The 23,053-nt window shown below is 44.6% G+C and overlaps 2 protein-coding genes across 3 annotated transcripts; one reads left to right on the forward strand and one right to left on the reverse strand.

Moving 5' to 3' along the window:
• Positions 1-816: 816 nt before the first annotated feature.
• LOC110486549 (envoplakin) lies at positions 817-15,010 on the forward strand. The gene is made up of 21 exons (XM_021558241.2): positions 817-1,017; positions 4,723-4,822; positions 4,980-5,134; positions 5,393-5,516; positions 5,822-5,953; positions 6,057-6,098; positions 6,272-6,541; positions 6,667-6,762; positions 6,857-6,967; positions 7,070-7,216; positions 7,337-7,491; positions 7,591-7,688; positions 7,840-8,012; positions 8,123-8,301; positions 8,435-8,573; positions 8,723-8,916; positions 10,271-10,421; positions 10,537-10,620; positions 10,738-10,845; positions 10,966-11,058; positions 11,174-15,010. Exons 1-21 carry the CDS (start codon positions 974-976, stop codon positions 14,669-14,671), a joined length of 6,093 nt encoding a protein of 2,030 aa, XP_021413916.2. The 5' UTR covers positions 817-973; the 3' UTR covers positions 14,672-15,010.
• Positions 15,011-20,056: 5,046 nt separating this feature from the next.
• On the reverse strand, positions 20,057-22,938 carry LOC100135782 (retinal arylalkylamine N-acetyltransferase). Of its 2 annotated transcripts, NM_001124180.1 has the most exon segments (4): positions 20,057-20,882; positions 20,922-21,240; positions 21,424-21,578; positions 21,883-22,129. In NM_001124180.1, coding segments are annotated over 4 exon segments (723 nt in total). In that variant the 5' UTR covers positions 22,034-22,129; the 3' UTR covers positions 20,057-20,784.
• Positions 22,939-23,053: the final 115 nt, after the last annotated feature.

Genomic DNA, 23,053 nt, shown 5'->3' on the forward strand with positions numbered 1-23,053 from the left:
TGTCTAGTTTCATTGCACCCTTTCTGTAGTGGGCTAGTGTGTCAGGCTAACACAACATTTAAATCACACTACTACAGATAGCTATTACGTTTTCCTTAGATATTTTTGTGATATTTTTACTACCCACAGATCACACCCTCTTAGTCTGATACCTTCTAAACATTATTGTCCTTCTCTGTTTGCTTGGATGGCTTGTTGGGTGGATAGCACAGTTGGAATGTGGTGTGCCCAACCTTCAATAAAGGTGTATGTAGTAGTAACTAGGATGATTCTTGTTGGATATGTTTTTATGCCGTGTGAACTTTGGGCATTGTTTGGCATTACACTATAGCCTTTTGGTGTTCTGGCATTTCATCCCAAATATGTCTATAATCTATTATTGGTAATGACAACTAATCAGTGGTTTAATGTCATTACTAGATAATTCAATCTCCAATGTTTTAAGGTGGAAATGAATTTAGATTGGTTTGATTGAAGTCAGTAAATGTGAGTGAGTAGCACCCTGGAATCTAACAGGGGACTGGCCCTGCCACATTCCAGTGTTTCTCCATTGGAAGTCTACCAATGAGGAATCACACTGTTATAATAATGTGTATCTCTTAGTGCTGACTCCCTTGATTTAGAAAAGCAGTGCCTATTCAACAATGTCTATAACAAAACCATCTTTATCGATTTTGCCCAGGTAAGACAAAGTAAATATATTAAAAGATAGGAATGCAGGTGTGTAGGAATGGAGAGAAAGTGAGAGAGAGAGTGGGATGGAAAACAGGAGAGAGGAACAGGTCTACCCAGTCTGTTCCTCTGGTCTAGTGCCTTCATGATGACACACCTGTTCTTTGGGGTGGAGCTGAGACAGGTGGCTGCTCTTTAACTAGAGAGAGGAGACACGGCTAGAGAGAGAGGTACAGCGAGGAGAGGGAAGTAAGGAGTAAGGTCATTTCACTGGGACTGACAGAACACACAGCCTCCCAGGATGTTCAGCAAGAAGAAGGAGTACGACCTGGTGAAAGTGGCACAGTGAGTTTGCCCTCCGTTGCCTGAACTTTGATGTGTCATGTTTCCTTCTCTTTTCTCTGTCTCTTATTTCTCTTTTTCATTTCATCTCAGCCTGCTTGTATTCCCTGGAGAGGCGACCTGGAATCTAGTCCACTCCACATGTGGACATTTGTTGACTGGTCTTTTCTATGTCTGACTTGGAATGATAGTGTTCTTTTGAGAGTCTGCAGTCTTCCAGGAAAATGCAGGAGATGATTTAGATGAAGTATCAGATTTGATCTAGGAGCACTTAGTATCGTCTTATTGCTACCTTACATAAGCGTAAAATATATCTTATCTGCCGCTGATGGATGATGAGACAAGACAATAATTTCTGTAGTAACTGTCACAATTTGTTTACTTTACAGAGAAAAGAGTAATCTCATTGGTTTTTGGACTGTGTTGTATGTAACCACTGATGTGTGCCTTTAGCAATGGGGTGTGACACGAAGGTGCATTGATCCTCCACATTGCTCTCAGTATTCAGTAGATGGCTGCTCTGACTAATTATGTAGACAGAGCAACAATAGCTCTGATGGATAATACTATGTTACACTAAAGTGGCCTGGCCCGGTAACAAAGAGCCCAGAGCACATAAAAGCACTGTTTGAAGAAGTGTGATCTCACAGAAGTGAGTGACAGACAGCAGATGTGGAATGTGTTTCGGTACATCGCTGGAACGCTCAGGATTTATGTTTATATAGAGAAGAGGGTATGTACTGTGTGTTCTGTTGCTTAAACAGGTTCTATCAGATTTGTGTATATACAAAGTTGCGTAGAGATGAATAGATAGTATGTTTTTGTGAAATATGTGCTATGTTCCTTTCAAGTGTGCCTTGATAAATCAATAATCTGAGCCTTATCTTTCAGTTCCTTTACATCACTGAACACTGTGTCACTCACCACATGCAGGAACACCCTCCACATCACTCCTACACTGGGGTGTGTCTTGGTGCTACAGGGTGTAGAGTCTGGATCCTTTGCAGCTCTCTATCTTATAGAACCAGCAGGGTGACTTTTAGGCTTCCCTTTAGTGTCTGCCTGTCACACTCCTGCTCACCCTGACATGTGTGTGTGCTGTTTGCTTTGGTACGGTAGCTATGCATTATCTAACTCCTTTTAACCTTCTTTAGGATGTGACAGGGTATGACAGGATATGTCTGCCAAACCTATGTGGACTTTGTCATTTTACCACATATACTAACAGAGATAAGCAGTTGCCTAAATGACTCAGAACTGTCAACAAGGCATGTATGAGATACTGGATACCACAATGTTGAAACAGTGAATCTCTCCCCCCACTATCGCTATTCGTTTTATTGTCCTATTGGAATGTAATTGCATTCATCAGCTATTAACTTGGATCAAAGCGATTCATGGGGACATCAGTAGAATTCCATGTGCTATGTCACCCGATCACTGTAAATTCCTGAGGACACTCCTCAATAATCCATCAATGTGAGGGTGTGTACGAATAAATAGCTGACTTTCATAACAGCGACTACGAGTAGGAATGACAGAACAATAAGTACAAGAACATACAGTGCCTTGAGAAAGTATTCGGCCCCCTTGAACTTTGCGAACTTTTGCCACATTTCAGGCTTCAAACATAAAGATATAAAACTGTATTTTTTTGTGAAGAATCAACAACAAGTGGGACACAATCATGAAGTGGAACGACATTTATTGGATATTTTTTTAAATAAATAAACCTTTTTAACAAATCAAAAACTGAAAAATTGGGCGTGCAAAATTATTCAGCCCCCTTAAGTTAATACTTTGTAGCGCCACCTTTTGCTGCGATTACAGCTGTAAGTCGCTTGGGGTATGTCTCTATCAGTTTTGCACATCGAGAGACTGACATTTTTTCCCATTCCTCCTTGCAAAACAGCTCGAGCTCAGTGAGGTTGGATGGAGAGCATTTGTGAACAGCAGTTTTCAGTTCTTTCCACAGATTCTCGATTGGATTCAGGTCTGGACTTTGACTTGGCCATTCTAACACCTGGATATGTTTATTTTTTAACCATTCCATTGTAGATTTTGCTTTATGTTTTGGATCATTGTCTTGTTGGAAGACAAATCTCCGTCCCAGTCTCAGGTCTTTTGCAGACTCCATCAGGTTTTCTTCCAGAATGGTCCTGTATTTGGCTCCATCCATCTTCCCATCAATTTTAACCATCTTCCCTGTCCCTGCTGAAGAAAAGCAGGCCCAAACCATGATGCTGCCACCACCATGTTTGACAGTGGGGATGGTGTGTTCAGCTGTGTTGCTTTTACGCCAAACAAAACGTTTTGCATTGTTGCCAAAAAGTTCAATTTTGGTTTCATCTGACCAGAGCACCTTCTTCCACATGTTCGGTGTGTCTCCCAGGTGGCTTGTGGCAAACTTTAAACAACACTTTTTATGGATATCTTTAAGAAATGGCTTTCTTCTTGCCACTCTTCCATAAAGGCCAGATTTGTGCAATATACAACTGATTGTTGTCCTATGGACAGAGTCTCCCACCTCAGCTGTAGATCTCTGCAGTTCATCCAGAGTGATCATGGGCCTCTTGGCTGCATCTCTGATCAGTCTTCTCCTTGTATGAGCTGAAAGTTTAGAGGGACGGCCAGGTCTTGGTAGATTTGCAGTGGTCTGATACTCCTTCCATTTCAATATTATCGCTTGCACAGTGCTCCTTGGGATGTTTAAAGCTTGGGAAATCTTTTTGTATCCAAATCCGGCTTTAAACTTCTTCACAACAGTATCTCGGACGTGCCTGGTGTGTTCCTTGTTCTTCATGATGCTCTCTGCGCTTTTAACGGACCTCTGAGACTATCACAGTGCAGGTGCATTTATACGGAGACTTGATTACACACAGGTGGATTGTATTTATCATCATTAGTCATTTAGGTCAACATTGGATCATTCAGAGATCCTCACTGAACTTCTGGAGAGAGTTTGCTGCACTGAAAGTAAAGGGGCTGAATAATTTTGCACGCCCAATTTTTCAGTTTTTGATTTGTTAAAAAAGTTTGAAATATCCAATAAATGTCGTTCCACTTCATGATTGTGTCCCACTTGTTGTTGATTCTTCACAAAAAAATACAGTTTTATATCTTTATGTTTGAAGCCTGAAATGTGGCAAAAAGTCGCAAAGTTCAAGGGGGCCGAATACTTTCGCAAGGCACTGTACAGACTTAAAGATATGTTGATTGCTAGATGAGTGTAGATGAGTGACAGTCCTTTGTGGAGTTGGATGGGGGAGACTGAGGAATACTTTTTGTTCTGCCTGAGTCTGGTTCTCATTTGGATTATTCTACCAAACCTGGAGTCTGGTTGTCATTTGGATTATTCTACCAAACCTGGAGTCTGGTTCTCATTTGGATTATTCTACCAAACCTGGAGTCTGGTTGTCATTTGGATTATTCTACCAAACCTGGAGTCTGGTTCTCATTTTGATTATTCTACCAAACCTGGAGTCTGGTTCTCATTTGGATTATTCTACCAAACCTGGAGTCTGGTTCTCATTTTGATTATTCTACCAAACCTGGAGTCTGGTTCTCATTTGGATTATTCTACCAAACATGGAGTCTGGTTCCTGAACATTCAGGTTGCTCTACGGATCTTTCTTAGATAGGGCTACTGGTTTCAACAATGTGTCAATTACACTGATGTGAATGGAGGTTTGTCTTTTCTCTTCCTAGGAGCCAAGGTAATGATGTGGCCGTGCTGGTGGCGCGCATGCAGAGCAATGCAGACCGGGTAGAGAAGAATGTGCTGCGCTCTGAGGAGCTGATGGCTGTGGTAAGAGGTCCTACCATCCCTACCCACACACTGCCTGTGTATGTAATTACACAGTTATGCATACACCTTTACCTAACACGTTTAACAGATCATTTATCAATGTGCAATTCAACACAAATGTGTCATGATGGGGAGTGCCTTTCTGTTTCTGTTCCAGGACACAGTGAATGACAAGAAGGACAGGCCCTTACTGCACCAGAAGGAGAATACAGAGATCCTAGCTGAGGCTGAGGGGCTGCTGAAGGATCTGTTCCTGGATGTGGACCGGGCCAAGAAGCTTTCACACCCACAGGCTGGAGAGATAGAGATTGAGTGAGTTCCAGCAAGAACACACACACACACACACACACACACACACACACACACACACACACACACACACACACACACACACACACACACACACACACACACACACACACACACACACACACCCTTAGAATATATGAAACAATGGTTTTGTGACAGAGATACTCTCCCAGAGGCTCTCAGAGAACATTCTGAACACTCATGTTCTCTCTTTCCCTCTTTCAATATGACTCTTATTTCTCCTTTTTTTCTGGTCCTCAGTGTGAGAAACCTCCATGACCGCTGGTCTAAGGACTGTACCATGTACCGGGACCTGTATGAGGCAGTGCAGGAGGTGGAGCTCACTCCCAGGATTGACTGGTCTCAGGTGCTGGAGGAGAAACAGGTGAGCCTGCCATATCCTTGGTAACACTCTATTCAAGACCAGTATGACCGTAGACGGTACTGTCCTGCCATTATATAACAACTTTGGTTGACCACCGCTTTCTGCTGGTGCAACCAAACCTTTGGTATTACCTCCTAGTTGCTTGGAGTAACATATCTTTCTGAATGTAGTAGTAGTGGTACAAAACTTTATTATCCCCAGGGGGAAAACAGCCAAACAAAGTTAACAAGACATGTGGTCGAGGTAAACATACAGCTGAACTCTAGAGGATTTACTATACCTGTGTGTTGTGTTGTGTGTTATAGAAGCAGATAAGTGCAGAGAGGTACGGGCCCAACCTGTCTGATGTGGAGAAGCAGATTGCCTCTCATAACATCCTGCACCAGGAGATCGAGGCCTACGGCTCCCAAATGAACCGCAGCAGCACTGGCTCTCCGGTAACGACTACAAAGCCCTCGGCTGCTTTCTTCATTCTGAATCTCACCAAAACTAGGGATGAACTCTAAACAATGATTATCATGGTTTGTTTTCTGTCCACAGGCAAAGTTGTCTACCTTTCAGAGACAGTACACAGATCTCTTGGTGAGTCCAGAAGTTATGTAATACATCTGTGTGTGCATTAAAGTATGGCTCTGACATGTCAAAGGGGATCAGAATGCTACACTGTTGTGGTTGTATTTGAACCTTCAACCATCGTTGACTATAAGATAGTCCAGGTGTGACTGATCTTTCTCTCCCCATGCTGTGTGGTGCAGGAGGCCTCCCTGTGGAGACACAGGTACCTGGCCTCTCTGTATGACTACATGCAGGGCTGCAGTAAGGAGCTAGTCTACCTGAGCGAGTACCAGGAGAGGATCCTCAGGAAGGACTGGAGCGACCACATGCTGGACCCCCCAGGGGTGCGCATGGAGTACGAGAAGTTCAAAAACAACACTCTGCTAACACATGAGAGCGAGACCAAACAGCTACAGATGGATGGGGATCGTCTCGTTGAAATGAAGCACCCTGCCAGCTCTACAATACGGGTATGTTTATATGGCTACAAAATGTAAACCTTTCCCATTGTAATAGCTTAAGTATAAGACATTGAGTTACTCACCTCATCATCTACTTTGATCTTCCATGGGGCAATATGCTTGGTTTGTCTCAGGCACACAGCGACGCATTGCAGAACGAGTGGCAGAGCTTCCTAAACCTGTGTATCTGCCAGGAGGTACACCTTGACAACATAGACAACTACAGGAAGGTACGTCATCTCTTAACCCTGGGAAATGACATTTCTTATGGCTCGTTGTCATGGCTCAATGTAACATTGCTCCTATGTGTGTTCCTACCTACAGTACCAGCTGGATGTAGAGACCTTGTCTGAGTCCATGAAGAGACTCAACTCTAATCTGGACCCCAAATCACTGAACAACAAGAAGAACCCAGAGATCCTGCTACAGCTTGAGGTGAGATTTGGTTTATTCTTTGCATCTAAGTTCAGTCGTTTCTATGACGTACAGCATTATTTCAATCTGTTCTCTAATATCTTCTGTACCTCATATCCTCAGGGTGATGAGAGAGCGATAGAGAGGAACGAACAGCGCCTCGTAGCCCTGAGGGAGTTCAGCAGCACCATTGCCCCTCTGAAGCTGCGGCGCATCCGCCCCACCAAACCCACCCCTGTGTTGTCCCTGTGTGAATGGACCAATGGAGAGGTAGAAAATAGCTTCATAGAATAGCATTGTGAGAGTTCTGAGAAGTTAAAGGGCAAGCTAATGTCCTGTCAATTGACAGCTGTAGCACAATATAACGATGCAAACTCCTGTCACCCTTAGGACTCAGTGTCTCAAGCAGAGAAGCTCATGCTAAAGTCCAACTTAGACGATGAGAACTGGGAGGTCCAGACCAGCACTGGGAAGACCAAAACCCTGCCTGGAGCCTGCTTCCTGGTCCCACCGCCAGACACTGAGGCCCTTGAGAAAGTGGAAAGGTAAAGAGGGAGAAAAAAATACTCTCCTTATTACAATGACCCAAAACTTAACCATCATCACAGGCGAACTGTAATGACATTGTGTGTTTGTGTGTCCAGTCTGTACAGAGAGCTTTCTAACCTGAAGAGAAAGAGAACTACTCTGATGGCCTCCCTGAGGAGCCCCGGTGTGGAGGTGGTGCGCTCAGTGAGAGCAGGTGAGTGGAACATCACTCCACTTGCTAAGAACTTTAGCAGAAATCATTTAGTTTGAACTCACAGTGGGACCCTAGTAGATACAGGGGACTAGACTCAGTGTGGCCCTCTCCTGTCCCCTTATTTCTCACTGTGCCCTCTGTTTGTCCTCAGCCCCTGTGGCTAATGCCCCAGTGGACCCAAAGACCACGGTGCTGGCCAGCCAGCTGGACAAGATCAGCAAGAACCTGGACCACAGTGAGAAGGACATCCTGAGCCGGCTGAGGGCCCCTCTGGATCGCAGTGACCCCACACATGACCTGGCCAACAGGCTGAAGGAGCATGAGGTGAAGGGATTGTTTTTTTATTTCAGACCACTGCAGCCTGCTACATAGCATCATTATAATGGACAGTGTGTTTCTAGAGTGTGATATCCATGGTGTGTTTTGCCCTGCAGAGGGCCACCCTGACTGTTAGGAACCTGGAGGCAGAGAAGGCAGCGGTCCAGAGAGATATGGATCCCATCCTAGCCCAGAAGCCCCTTGGGCCCACCACCTCCGCCCTGTCCCTCAAACTGAGTGGTCTTAACAACAAGTTTGACGACACCAACGTCCTCTGTGACCTGTACAACAAAAAGTAAGAATTTAGTTTACAATGTGAAATTTTAAAAAATTATAAGAACTAACTATATGTTCTTATTTTTTGACTTATTATTTACATCCAATTCCTCAAGATTATTTTCACTCACTAATTTCTTTATCTTGACCAGAGCCACAGCTTCCATGTTCTTGGAGAAGCAGATAAATATGGTGGACAACTCAGTCTCTGGCTTTGAGGAGCAGCTGGCTGAAGATGCTGCCCTCCCTGATGTTCCCAACGTCCTCCAGACACGGATCACGAAGCTTCAGGTAACAGTATTTCAGTCATATGACTACTTAAAGTTCATCACACATCATGTCATTATGATGGACTCTTACAAGTTGCAGTGAGTGTTTTGCTTTGATTGACCCATCCTCTTTGATCAGTCCCCTGTGTTTCTCCCTTGTCCTACAAACAGAACATGCGCAAGGATGTAGCGTTAAAGCAGGACGAGATGCTGAAGCTGAGCAGGGACTTGGAGTCCACAGAGCAGCTGAGCAGCTCCCTGCAGAAGGGCTTCCATGAGTACTGCCCAGACATCCGCCGCCAGCAGACAGAGGTCAAACACCTGAAGAACCGCTATGCCAACGTCAACAGTCAGCTACAGGAGAGGTGAGAACCCCATCTGTCCCACAGCTAAACCTTTTTCAGGACCCTGTCTTTCAAAGATAATTCATAGAAATCCAAATAACTTCACAGATCTTCATTGTAAAGGGTTTAAACACTGTTTCCGATGCTTGTTCAATGAACCATAAACAATTAATAAACGTGCACCTGTGGAACAGTCTTTAACACACTAACAGCTTACAGACGGTAGGCAATTAAGGTCACAGTTATGAAAACTTAGGACACTAAAGAGGCCTTTCTACTGACTCTGAAAAACACCAAAAGAAAGATGCCCAGGGTCCCTGCTCATCTGCGTGAACGTGCATTAGGCATGCTGCAAGGAGGCATTAGGACTGCAGATGTGGCCAGGGCAATAAATCGCAATGTCCGTACTGTGAGACGCCTAAGACAACACTACAGGGAGCCAGGATAGACTGCTGATCATCCTCGCAGTGGCAGACCACATGTAACAACACCTGCACATGATCGGTACATCCGATTATCACACCCGCGGGACAGGTACAGGATGGCAACAACAACTGCCCGAGTTACACCAGAAACGCACAATCTCTCCATCAGTGCTCAGACTGTCCGCAATAGGCTGAGAGAGGCTGGACTGAGGGCTTGTAGGCCTGTTGTAAGGCAGGTCCTCACCAGACATCACCGGCAACAACGTCGTCTATGGGCACAAACCCACCGTCGCTGGACCAGACAGGACTGGCAAAAAGTGCTCTTCACTGACGAGTCGTGGTTTTGTCTCACCGGGGGTGATGGTCGGATTCGCATTTATCGTTGAAGGAATGAGCATTACACCGAGGCCTGTACTCTGGAGTGGGATCGATGAGGGTCCGTCATGGTCTGCGTGATTTCCTGCAAGGCAGGAATGTCAGTGTTCTGCCATGGCCAGCGAAGAGCCCGGATCTACGTCTAGGACCTGTTACCCCCCCAGAAAGGTTCAGGAACTTGCAAATGCCTTGGTGGAAGAGTGGAGTAACATCTCACAGCAGGAACTGAAAAACTGGTGCAGTCCATGAGGAGGAGATGCACTGCAGTACTTATTGCAGCTGGTGGCCACACCAGATACTGACTGTTACTTTTGATTTTGACCCCCACTTTGTTCAGGTACACATTATTCCATTTCTGTTAGTCACATGTCTGTGGAACTTGTTCAGTTTATGTCTCAGTTGTTGAATCTTGTTATGTTCATACAAATATTTACACATAAAATAAACGCAGTTGACTGTGAGAGGACGTTTCTCTTTATGCTGAGTTTTTATGTCAGAGTTATATATGTCTTGTGTCTGTGGTTACTTCTGTGGTCTATGATATACTGATGCTTAAAAAAAATCTATTGTTATAGAACGGTTCTGCTGCAAGAGGCAACCAACAAGAATCAAGGCTTCCAGAGCTCTGTCCAATCATTGAACTTATTTTTGACCAACCTGCCTAATAATACGATCAATCCAAGTGATGGACTTTCTCAAATTAACTTCAAGCAGAACTCTCAGAAGGTTTGTGGGTTTATTTTTGTGTTATTTTATCTCAACAATTGTCCGTGCTATGAACATCGTCAGTTTTCTGCAGTACATTTCTTTTGTTCTTATTGTGTGTTTGCTTTCTTTTCAGAGAGTGGTGGAGGACATAAAAAGGAAATCAGATGATGTGGGCCTAGCAGTGAAACAGTCCCGTGACTTGCAGAATGTCCTCAATGTGAGTTTAAAAAAATTCATCTAATCAGAGCTACCATTAAAAATGTCCATATCAGTTGAAGGGTTTTGGTCAATGTTGTTCTTAAAAGAGAAAATATATATTCACCATGTCTCGTAGGAGTATGAGGCCAAATCTGATAAGTACCGTGGTACACTGAAAGATGTGGATGATGAAGATGCCAAAAGACGTCACACATCCGCCATGGCTGACGCTGTGCTTAAAAAGGTATTGTGGACCTGAGAGACTGCAACAATCCTCATCCTATAGTTGACTTAATTTGCATTCAAGTTTGGGCATTGATTCAATATCCATGATCTGACTAGAGGCTGTATGTTTCTGTTTCAGGAAAGAGCTCTACTGAACCTCTACTCAGAGGTGTCTGCAGAGAATGATCAGCTTCTCAACAAGATGGGATTGGCTAAGAACATAATTGCCCAAGTATGACACAATTACTTTGTAAAACATCAACACAGTGGATTCTGTAATTCCTAATTAAAAAACCCACTCTAGAATAGGTTAAACTATATTGTCCACTGTTACCTGCTCTGAACAGAATGAAGAGAAGGTGAGCCAGGTGGTGGTGAAACAGGAGCGGCAGCTGCAGAGCCAGCAGAAAGACCTGGAGGAAACAGACGTTCTAAAGAGAGAGCTGGCGGATGAGACCACCAGGCGCTCCCATGCTGAGAATGAACTAGCAACATACAGAAAGAGGTTTATTTCACTGAAAAGCCGTAGAGGTGTGGAACGAATGGAGGAGAGGGAAGTTGTGCAGTACTACCGTGACCCCAAACTAGAGGGTGACCTGGTGTCCCTGAAGAGTCGAATCCAAGATGAGACTATAAAACACTCTGGCACCCAGACAGAGATAAAGGTTGTCAATGAGAATATCATCCGCCGGGAGACTGAGCTGACAAATGTCAAACCTAGGCTGTTGACCAAGATGTTAACTGAGTTTGAGAGGGACCCCCAGCTTGACAAGGAGGCCACCAAGCTGAGAGAGGAGATGCGCAAGCTCGAGCAGGAGGTCCAGGTGAGAGATACAGAGACGGTCCACATGAAGACTGAGATCACAGTTCTGGCACAGAAGAGACCGACTATCAAAGAGAGAGTAGTGAAAAAGGAGGTGGTGAGACTGGAGAAGGACCCGGAGATGCTGAAAGCAGTTCTGACCTTTCAGACCGAAATCTCAGAGGAGGGGTTAAGATCCAAGGCCCTCAATGATGACATATTCCGCACTAGGAGCCAAATAAACACACTTGAGAGGATCATTCCCACAATCCAGCCTAAGATTGTTACCAAGGTGCTGAAGAGGGTGGAACAGGACCCAAAACTCATTGACGAGGTTAAGACTATTCACAACAGCCTGGAAGAGGAGAACAAGATAAACAGTGATTTGATGAAGGAACTCACCAGCCTCCAGATCCGCTACAGTGAAGTGGAGAAGGTACGGCCCAAGCTTGAGGTCAAGGAGATCATCAATGAGATCTACAGGGTGGACCCTGAGACAGAGGTGGAGCTGGTGAGGCTAAGGAAAGAGATGCATGACTCTAATCGAAACCGCACTGATCTGGAGAAAGAAATAGACTCAGTTATGGTGGATCTTAAAACTCTGCGTTCCCAGAAACCCAAGTCAGAGTACAAGGAAGTGACCCAGGAAGTGATTAAAGAGGAGAAGAGCCCAGAGGTCATCAGGGAAATTAAGAGGTTGAACGACCAGGTTTCACTTCTGCGGGTTTCATATGACAGCACCCTGAATCTGCTGAGCCGCCTGCGCAAAGAGAGGGATGAATGGAAGGTTGAAAAGTCTAAGTTAGAGACAAAGCTTGTAAACAAAGAGGTGGTCAAATATGAAAATGACCCCCTACTGGAGAAGGAGGCTGACCGTCTGAGGAGAGATGTGAGGGAGGAAATCCAGCAACGACGCAACATGGAGGAAACTGTCTTTGACCTGCAGAACAAGTACATCATGGTGGAAAGGCAGAAACCAGAGGAGAAGATTGTGATGCAGGAAGTGGTGCGTCTTGAGAAGGATCCAAAACAACTCCTGGAGTATGAAAAGCTGAACAAGAACTTGGATGAAGAGGTTAAATCCCGTAGAAAACTGGAATTGGAAGTTCGACAGTTGAGAGCCCTGGTTGAGGAGAAAGAGAGAAACTTGGCACTGATGGACGACCGGCAAAAAAAGATTCAAGTAGAAACAGAGCTTAGACAGATCAAATCTCGCATCCTTGAGCTTGAAAATAGCCCTCAACCCATTGCGGAGAAGATCATTATTGAGGAAGTCCTCAAAGTGGAGAGAGACCCCAAGCTTGAGAAACTAACCAGTGGCTTACGCACAGACATGGATATGGAGGAAACCAACATCAGTCAGTTGGAAAGGGACATCCGAAACCTGAAGATCAAGTTGGACATCCTGCGCAAGGAAAAGTCAATTGAAAAGACTGTATATAAAGAGGTGATTCGGGTGGAGAAGGACCAGAATGTGGAGGCTGAGAGGGACCATCTCAGAGATCTAGTGTTGCAGGAAAGAAGTTCCAGACGGGATCAAGAAGATGAAATCCAGAGACTTAATACCAAAGTGACCCGGCTCCAGACCACAAAGTCAAGCACCTCTCACGAAGAAACAAGCATCACCCTCAATAGAGATTCCCTGATGAGAGAGAAGGAAAATCTCCTCCAAACACTGAGGACTTTGGAGTCTGAGAAACATGATTTAAGCATATCGTTCCAGCTGCAATCCAAGCTGATGAGTGAGAGAAACCAGATAAACAGGCAAAGGGGCTTCAAGATGGATTCTGAGGTACAACGTCTAGAAAAGGACATCCTGGATGAAAAAGACCGGATACACCAAAAGGAGACCTACATTATGGAGCTGCAGAACAATCTTAAGAAAGAGGACCACTCTGAGACACACACCAGAGAGACCAACCTCTCCACTAGAATCAGCATCCTTGACCCCGAGACTGGCAAAGACATGTCACCATATGATGCCTACTTAGAGGGCCTGATTGACCGCAACAAGTACATCCAGCTTCAGGAGCTAGAATGTGACTGGGAGGAGATCACCTCAATGGGTCCAGATGGGGAGACCTCGATTCTGCAGGATCGCAAGAGTGGAAAGCAGTTCTCTGTCAAGAATGCTCTAAAGGATGGCCGCTTGACCCAGTCCGATCTGCACCGCTACAAGGAGGGTAAAATGCCTATCTCAGAATTTGCTCTCCTGGTCGCTGGGGAATCCAGACCAAAGCCTTACATTGGTCCAATCGCAACACCAAGGACACCGACAAAGACCACTGCGGCATCTTCTTTGAGCACAATGCCATCATCACTAAGGTCTTCCTACTCAAGTCTCACAAACAATAGATACGGCAGCAGTAGCAACCTGAATATTTCTAGCGGTGATGAGCTCTTCCCAATCTCTGGGGTGCTGGACTCCACCACCAACAGCCGTATGTCTGTACGTAGTGCCCTGACTCGAAACCTTATTGACCCAACCACAGCCCAGAAGCTCCTGGAGGCACAGGCAGCCACGGGTGGCATCGTCGACCTCAACAGAAAGGACAAGTTCTCTGTTCACAAAGCAGTTGAGCTGGGTCTCATTGACAAAAGTCACATGCATCTGCTACTGAATGCTCAGAAGGCCTTCACTGGAGTGGAGGATCCTGTGACCAAGGAGCGTCTCGCAGTAGGGCAAGCGGCTGAGAAAGGCTGGATACCTCAGGATAGTGCCATGAGGTACATGGAAGCACAGTACCTGACTGGGGGGCTGGTGAACCCCCATAAAGCTGGTCGCATCAGTGTCCAAGATGCTCTTAACACCAAGATAATTGACAGCACAGTAGCCAAGAACCTCCAAGACAAGTCTGCCCACACCAAAGAGTTGATTGACCCCATCACGAAAGAGAAGATCTCGTACAAGGAGGCAATGGATCGCTGCAAAAAAGATGTCACTACAGGGCTCTTGCTGCTCCCTGCAGCCTCCAGCGGTGACTCCAAAGATGCACCATCATACTCCAACTATCGAATCCCTGGCTCCTACAGCCAAGTCTAGACATGTGGCTGACACACATGCCAGATCTAGAGAGATGCTACAGCTCCAGGTGCTAAATAGAAATTCACATCACAACAACACAAACACATGTTCTTTTGATGTTTTTATGGTAAAGGTAGACCATTTTTATAGTTCTGATTGTTGAAGTCAGAAAATGTCTAGGTTGAACTGTATACATTTGCCTGTTCTTTATTGATGCTATGATTCTCAAGAGTTGCTGTACACATCATTTAAATTAATGTTTGGTGAAGAGCTTTCTTTGATTTGTTTTTCAGTATTGTGAGAGCCATCTTCCAATAAACTTTCAAATAAGCACTCATTACATTTTTCAAAACAAACGTTGGTCTCTGTGTATGATTACTCCTATATGATGGTGGTAATTGTTGAAGTTCAAGTTGTTTATTTATCACATGGACAGGAACACATTGTGGTGTACTGTACATAGTACAAGGACATTCTTGCTTGCATGTTCACCTCTAAACAATGTGACAATAATAGAAAAAGTAAAAAACTAATCAAATAAAAATTTAACTCAATGGAATAAAAATAAAAAATTGAGCAGGAAAATGACTTCAAGGATGCTCAGGGATTAGCCTTTCAAAGAATAGTATTGTCTTTTCAGTAATGGCAGTGGCCCCCCTCTTTCCTGGTGTTTAGTGTGCTGCCCACTGTCAATTTCACTTCTGTGACCACATGATAACATGAGGATGTCTGTGTTGAGATGGAGAACCATACAAGGTAGCATGCCAATGAAATACACAGTGGATTTAATCTGGAGAGCTTCTGTGCTGCTGGGTGTCCAACCGGAACGGGCCGTTATGCCAGTAAATAAGGATCTACAGATGTAAATGTCCCTCCCCTTGTCCTGGTGAGAGGTGAAAGGTGTTGTGGGGACTGGTGAGAGTCCTCTCTGATGGGATGTCTAGTAAACAGATTAGTTGGTTACATACAGGGCTTTATGGGATTACTGGACATGAGCCTGTCTGGGGGAGGAAGTGGCCCCCTCCTATAAGTGGGGTCGTAAAATGAGGTTGTAAAATTAGTGACCTGGTGCCATAACTGGTTAAAATGATATAGGGATTAAAAACAGAGCGATTACAAAACACAGCCTAGCTATGAGAAGAATGCATTTGACAATGGGGAATTTGTCCATTAGGTCCAAATGTTACATTGTATTTTGCACCGGTTGGTGAAATGACTTGGTTCCATGCTGATGTAGATGATCCCTAAATTCCAAAATTGAGAAAAATCCATCAAGCAACAACTTGAATGCCCTGGTTGGCAGATTGATCATTGTAATATTGTTATTTTAAACAGCAGTCAAAGGTCTAAGGGACCACTTTGTTGATTTGTCCATGCTGTCTGAATAACTGTCATGACTGAAACGACACAAATTATGGTGTACATTATGACGACAACTCACTCATTCACTAGCAGTACGGAAGGTGGTGTGGCATGGAATCGTCCGTCCACCTCAATGAAAGTACAGTAAGTATCACGACTCAGGAGAAGACCCAGATGCAGACAGTTCGAAGTAACAAAAGTTTATTACAAAAACGGGGCAGGCAAACGACAGGTCAGGCAGAGGTCAGTAATCCAGAGCAGAGTCCGAAACGTACAGAATGGCAGGCAGTGTCACGTTGGTATAAAGGGATCGGGAGACAGGTGCTGGAATGTGTAATAAGGGTTTTTATTTACCCAAATTACAGCGTGCCATGTAAAGGCACGGGGACGAAGACCAAACAAACACATATACAAAACACAGGGTAGAAACCCAAACAAAAGAGCGAGGAGTACCTTGAATAAATACACCGGGACGAGACCCGTAACATACATGCACACAATGATACCAATATACACCGGGACGAGACCCGTAGTCATCTGTGCAATACAAGCGGCACAAAAGCCAAAACACAGCACAGGTACTCACACGACCAACGGACATTGGAACAATAATCGACAGCCCAATGGTGTGAACCAAAGGGCACATTTATACAATTACAATCAGGGAAATGGGGACCAGGTGCGCGTAATGACACAGTTCCGGAGGGATCTGTGACAGGCAGGCTCATGGCAAGCCGAGGTCAGTAATCCAGGGTAGTGTCACAAGGTACAGAACGGCAGGCAGAATGGTAAAAACCAGGAAAACAGGGACTAGAGCAAAAACAGGAGTATGGGAAAACCGCGGGTACGCTCGACAAGACGAACTGGCAACAGACAAACAGAGAACAAAGGTATAAATACACGGGGGATAATGGGAAAGATGGGCGACATCTGAGGGGGTGAAGACAAGCACAAAAACAGGTGAAACAGATCAGGGCGTGACAGTAAGTTGTTTTCAGTTATTGTAAACAAAGCATAATGAATGACGATAGTAATTGCAGGCCCTTTTGTATTACTGTGTGATTATTGCCATAATGCCATACCACGGTCTTTGGCACTGATCCTGTGTCCACTGCACACAAGAGGAAGCATTTGCACCACTCTGTTTCCACTGTTGGAATGAATAGGCATCACTGACACCTGTCTTTCATTTAATACAATTTAGTGCCGCTCACGCTTCCAACACTGATGGCTGGGGGAGTCGACCTTCTTTCATTGCTGTGACCTCAGCAAACACATCGTACAGCAGCACTCCTCACTAACGGCTAGAAAATATCCCAACACTATTACATCCAGAGCAGCAAGGGGAAATGCACACATTTCTAAACAAAAGGATGGAATTAGGTAATCTGTGGCAAAAATTCGTTCAAACACACCATAGCAGTGTTTACATGGCTTTGTTGACATGTATGGTGGTGGTTGTCTCCCCTTTGTAGATGGGATTTAAAGAATTTATCATGATACAATTTTAGGATTAAAAAATAGGATCATGTTATAATTGAGCTTACTTTTGTAGATTTGGTTCTAAATAAATGAGTGAGGGGAGTTTATTTCCTTGAGCCAGATTTACCCTTCCGTGTGGGTTCAGTTGTTCACCTGGCAGGTTTGTGGATGAAGACTGACAGGGTGACAATATGCCTTATTTGGGAAAAATGTACTCTGGAAGGCTTTACCTTCTCTCCAATAAATGCCACCTTGAGAGAGATGATCAATTTAAGCAGGTGTAATAATACACTTCATGCAAAAAGACAACACTAATATATGGCAGTCAGTGCTTTATTAAAGAAAAAGAAGAATGGAGCACTCGGGTTGGGGTGTAGGGTTTGAGCATAGCCTAGGGAGGGAGAAGCAGTTCCTCTTGCTGCTCTGTAGGCAAGTACCATGGTCTTGTAGTGGATACGAGCTTTGACTGGAAGCCAGTGGAGCCTGCCGAGGAGCAGGGTGACATGGGAGAACTTGGGAAGGTTGAACACCAGGCAGGCTGTGGCATTCTGGATAAGTTGCAGGGGTTTGATGGCACAAGCGGGGAGCCCAGTCAACAGTGAGTTGCAGTAGTACAGACGGGAGATGACAAGTGAATGGATTAAGACCTATGCCACTTCCTGTGTGAGGTAGGGTCATACTCTATGGATGTTGTAGAGCATGAACCTGCAGGATCGAGTCACTGTTTTGATGTTTGCAGAGAACAACAGGGTGTTGTCCAGGGTCACACCAAGGTTCTTTGCACTATGGGAGGGGGACACCGTAGAGTTGTCAAACGTGATGGAGATGTCTTGGGGTGGGCAGGCCTTCCTTGGGAGGAAGAGCAGCTTCGTCTTGTCAAGGTTTAGCTTGAGGTGGTGGTCCGACATCCAGCTGTCATCTGGTAGGAGCGGCTTGTCAGGTAGGATGCAATCTAAGAGTGTGCAGAGCCTGAGACGCCCAGCCCTGAGAGGGTGGAGAGGAGGATCTGATGATTCACTGTGTTAAAGGCAGTGGACAGATCTAGGAGGAGGATGGGAACAGAGGATAGAGAGTCAGCTTTGGCAGTGAGGAGAGCCTCACTGATACGGAGGAGAGCAGTCTCAGTTGAGGGACCTGTCTTGAAGCCTGACTGACATTCTGAGAGAACTAGCGAGAGAGTTGGTCAGAGACAGCACGCTCAACTGTTTCGGAAAGAAAAGAAAGAAGGGATACCAGTCTATAGTTTTTGATGTCAGAGTGGTCAAGGGTTTCTTGAGGAGGGGAGCAACTCTGGACGTTTTTAAGTCAGAGGGGAGGCAGCCAGTGGTCAGGGATGAGTTGATGAGGGAAGTGAGGAACGGGAGAAGGTCTCCACAGAGATGATCAGGATGGGTTTATCGGGCAGTTTGTCGGGTGGCTGGACCTCACTAGTCTCAGGATTTTATCTGGAGAAAGAGGTTAAGGCGTAGCGTAGTTGTTCTGTGTCAGTGGGATCAATAGACTCACTAGGCTGAGTGAATGAGGAGCTGATGTCATCAACCTTGTTTTCAAAGTTGTTGACAAAGTAATCTGCAGAGAGGGATGAGGAAGGGGTGGAGGATTAAGGAGGAATGAGAAGGTGGATAAGAGTTTCCTAGGGTTAAAGGAAGAAGCAAGAAATTTGGAGTGAATGAAAGTGACTTTCAAAGCGCATACAGAGGAAGAAAATGTTGAGAGGAGGGAGTGAAAGGATGATAGGTCCTCCGTAAGTTTAGCTTTCCTCGATTTTCACCCTGCTCTGTATGCTCGCAATGATTTTCTCAGCAATGGAACCGGAGGGGAGGGCTGAGCCGGCCAGGAGGAAAGGGGACAGTACGAGTCATAAGATACAGAAAGGGAGGAAAGTAGGGTTGAAGAGGCAGAATCAGGAGACAGGAGGGAGAAGGATTTAGCAGAAGGGAGAGATGATAGGATGGATGAGGATAGCGTAGTGGAAGAGAGAGAGCGAAGATTGCGACGGCACATGACTATCTGGGTAGGGGCTGATCTGGGGAGACAGAAAAGGAAGCAAAATAGTGATCTGAGACCTGGAGGGGGGTTGCAGTGAGATTAGTAGGCGAACAGCCTCTAGTAAGGATTAGGTCAAGCGTATTGCCTGCCTTGTGAGTGGGAGGGGTCCGGGAAAGGGTGAGGTCAGAAGAGGCAAGGAGGAGATAGAAAGAGATGGAAAGAAATGAACCGAAGGTAGACGTAAGTAGGTTGAAGTCACCTGGAGATATCAGGAGTCCTCTAGCTATAGATTGAAAGCTGCTGTCCAGTAGTCTTTCCTGTCCAGTAGCTGGCCATGTTAACGCAATCTTTAGTTCTGGGTCGTGACAAATGTTAGGCTGCGTTTACACAGGTAGCCCAATTCGGATCTTTTCCCACTTATTGGACCAATAATTTGGCAAAGGATCCGAATTTGGCTGCATGTGTAAACACAGCCAAAGTATGCATATGATGTTGTGTATTCTTATGAATAAATTATATTATTATCATTATTATACTGAAGTCATCCAAATTGAACATGCTCAGAAAGTTAATACATTATCATCTTTATTATATTTTTTAATAACAAAAACAGTACAAAAACATATTTATTAAATATATGATTGGTTTCAAGGGTAAGACAGGTTCTGGTGGAGTAAGAGAAGATATTACATGGTTTGATTAACGCTCTGCACATGTGACCCAAAGGGAAATGAATAGACAAACAGTAATCCAAATTGGTGTGGATGTAGCCTACTTTTCTCATCGTATGAAAACGGGCTTGTTAAGTCACTAGATCTACTGGCAGTCCAATGAAAGGATCCTCTTGTAAATCCTCAGACGTTTACAGTATACCTAATGCCCACTAATAGAGATAAAGAGGCACGGTTGAGCTGCTAAAGCCTGGTAGTCAGTGACGTCAGTCCATATACCGTCAGAGAGGAGGGTGCTTGCAACCCAAACCTTCAGACAAAACTTACAATAAATAAAACGGGAACATTTGCAGTAAAAATATAATCTCACACAGACAGAAGTCACACAATATTTGTTCTAACATTCATTAGCATGTACCTAGTTAACGTTGAAATATTCACATATTAACTAACGTTAAATTAAAACATTGTAATAAAGCTTAAAGACTCCCTGCATTGGTCATGCATGTATGGTGTGCACTTTAGACTACCATCTTAGATATAAATGTAAATGTTTACATCACTTTATTTTACATCATAGTTTATATGTACAGCAGGAATCTAATATCTTACTCAGTAAAAAAAGATTTACACATCAGCAGGCTCAGGCTCAGTCCTCTGAGTCTGTTCCTCCAATAATAATGCAGTCTCACTCCTCTGAATCGGTTCCTCCAATAATAACACAGACTCAAGCCTCTGAGTCTGTTTCTCCAATAATAACGCAGTCTGAGAAAAACCAATAGCTTCACTGTTGCGCCGCATCAGGGCATGGCCCCTCACAGGGTACTGCATCTCTGTGAAGGTTAGTGATGCCACCGTGATGGAACAGCGGCCCTGCACCTTGAAGCCAGACTTCTGGTAGAAGGGAACCAGGAAGTCCTCGCACATGAGCACTGCACGGCGCACATAGGGCAGGCAGCGTAGGTACTGCAGGTAGCGCCACATCAGGATAGGGCCCTTGCCCTGCTGCCGGAATGTCCGGTGGACCGCCAGCACATGGATATGAACTGTGGAACCTTTGGGCTTGTGAAGAGTTAGGGCGTCCTGCAGCAAAGGAAAATGCAAATGTAGCTCAAGTAGAGTTAATTCAATAATATGTATAGTGATGTGATACAGAGCACCTGATTTCGAAAAACTATCAGTGAGCTAATAAAAACACAGTAAGATATAGAGTAAATGACCTATGAATCAATAGGAAATTATATAACATCATAGAAGGTGTCTTACTAGGGTGAGTCTGTCCTGGTCCCATTGGGACCCAATGATGAAGGCTACTAGTCTCCCCTCCTCAAACCAGCCCATGGACAGCTCTGGACACAGCATGAGGAAATGACGCACCTCATCAAGGTGGAGCGGGCAGTCTCCTGACACAGAGATAAAGGCTGGCGGGGGAAAAGAGAGACACACTTTTTCATAATCTTTGGACTCACTGTATTTAAGACTGCCAAGGCGGATCCGTATCAGTGCATTAAACCTATAAAAAGGGATTAATACAAAGTGTTATGGAAAGGAAGACAGACTAGCGCGCCCAGTCAACGTGCGTAAAGCCCAAGGAGAGGCTGTTGGCACGAGATTTACGCGTGACTTGAGTACCCCTGATAACGCTAATACATTGTATATTCGTGCCATTAATTCATAACACATAATACATACACACATTTATAATTGAATCTATGGACAACTTACCCTCTTTCTCGATTTCGAACACGCTGATAGCATCTTGAGTGTTGAGCGGCCGGAACTCGCTTGCTGGCAGTGTGTGTCTTCTTTGGCGCCCAGGAGAAACAGAAGGGGATAGGCGCGGTTTCAGGAAAGGCAGGGCGCCCACTAGAGACATTTTACAACTTTTATAACTCCAGTTGGATTACTTCGATATTCTTCTGTTGCTTCTATTGTTGTTTGTTTGCACAAGTCTTCTCTCTTGGCTGTTACACGAAGGTTAATCTTCAATTTCCTCCTCTTGTTGGGTCAGCCTGTGCACAGATGACCAATAGGGAGTATAATCCGTATTTATAGGATGTGGTCCATGTAGATGTGAGTCATTTTACCATTTAGAATATGAATAGTACGACGTCGGTGCTCATGAATGAAATATTAGAATTTGGAGCGAGGGAGAGTGGAGAGCAATTAACTAGAACCAGAAATTAAGCGACCTGAGGTCAGCTGCTTTACGCACAAATGGCAGTGTTGTGACAACCTGTTTATTAATTGCCTAAATAATTAATGTAACACAGAATAGAGAATTAACACACTGAATGTAATGCATTTACAATATATTTTTTCCTCGATATTTGATTGTCGTCATGTGCAGATACTCATATGCAGATACTCTGAAATTATATGGTAACCGACAAGAGCACTGTAACTGAAAATAACGTTGCTTTACTTACCTGATGCAATCTCATCCGAACACTCTCTCTACCTGCCTTATTGTCTTATCTCACCCTCTCTTTATCTCCTCCCTCCTCTCTCTCTTGCGTGCCCTGAAATACGTCCACCTCTTCATTATAAAGCCAGTGATTATTACTATGTCACGTGACAGATTATAGAAATTGTTTCCACAACTCGGCGTATTAGCTTCTATCGTCATCCCTTGAGTTTGACTGACACATGGCAAAGTGGATATTCTCCTGTATATTTGGGAGATATAGTAGGCATGGAGAAATTGTGGTCAACTCTTGCTCCAGCCAGGTTCTCTATACCGGTCTCCTTAGTATAGGCCAACAAATGATATTATTTAGTGGTTACTCTCTCAACAGGTGGATATTTAGAATGGGTATCCACGGTTAGAGGTAGAGAAGCCTTCAGCAGTACTGACATTGGAACACTGCTGTCATAAAGATAAGATTAGTCTGGT

The sequence above is a fragment of the Oncorhynchus mykiss genome, chromosome 13, assembly GCF_013265735.2.
Source record: "Oncorhynchus mykiss isolate Arlee chromosome 13, USDA_OmykA_1.1, whole genome shotgun sequence".
In the NCBI taxonomy this organism is placed as follows: Eukaryota; Metazoa; Chordata; class Actinopteri; order Salmoniformes; family Salmonidae; genus Oncorhynchus; species Oncorhynchus mykiss.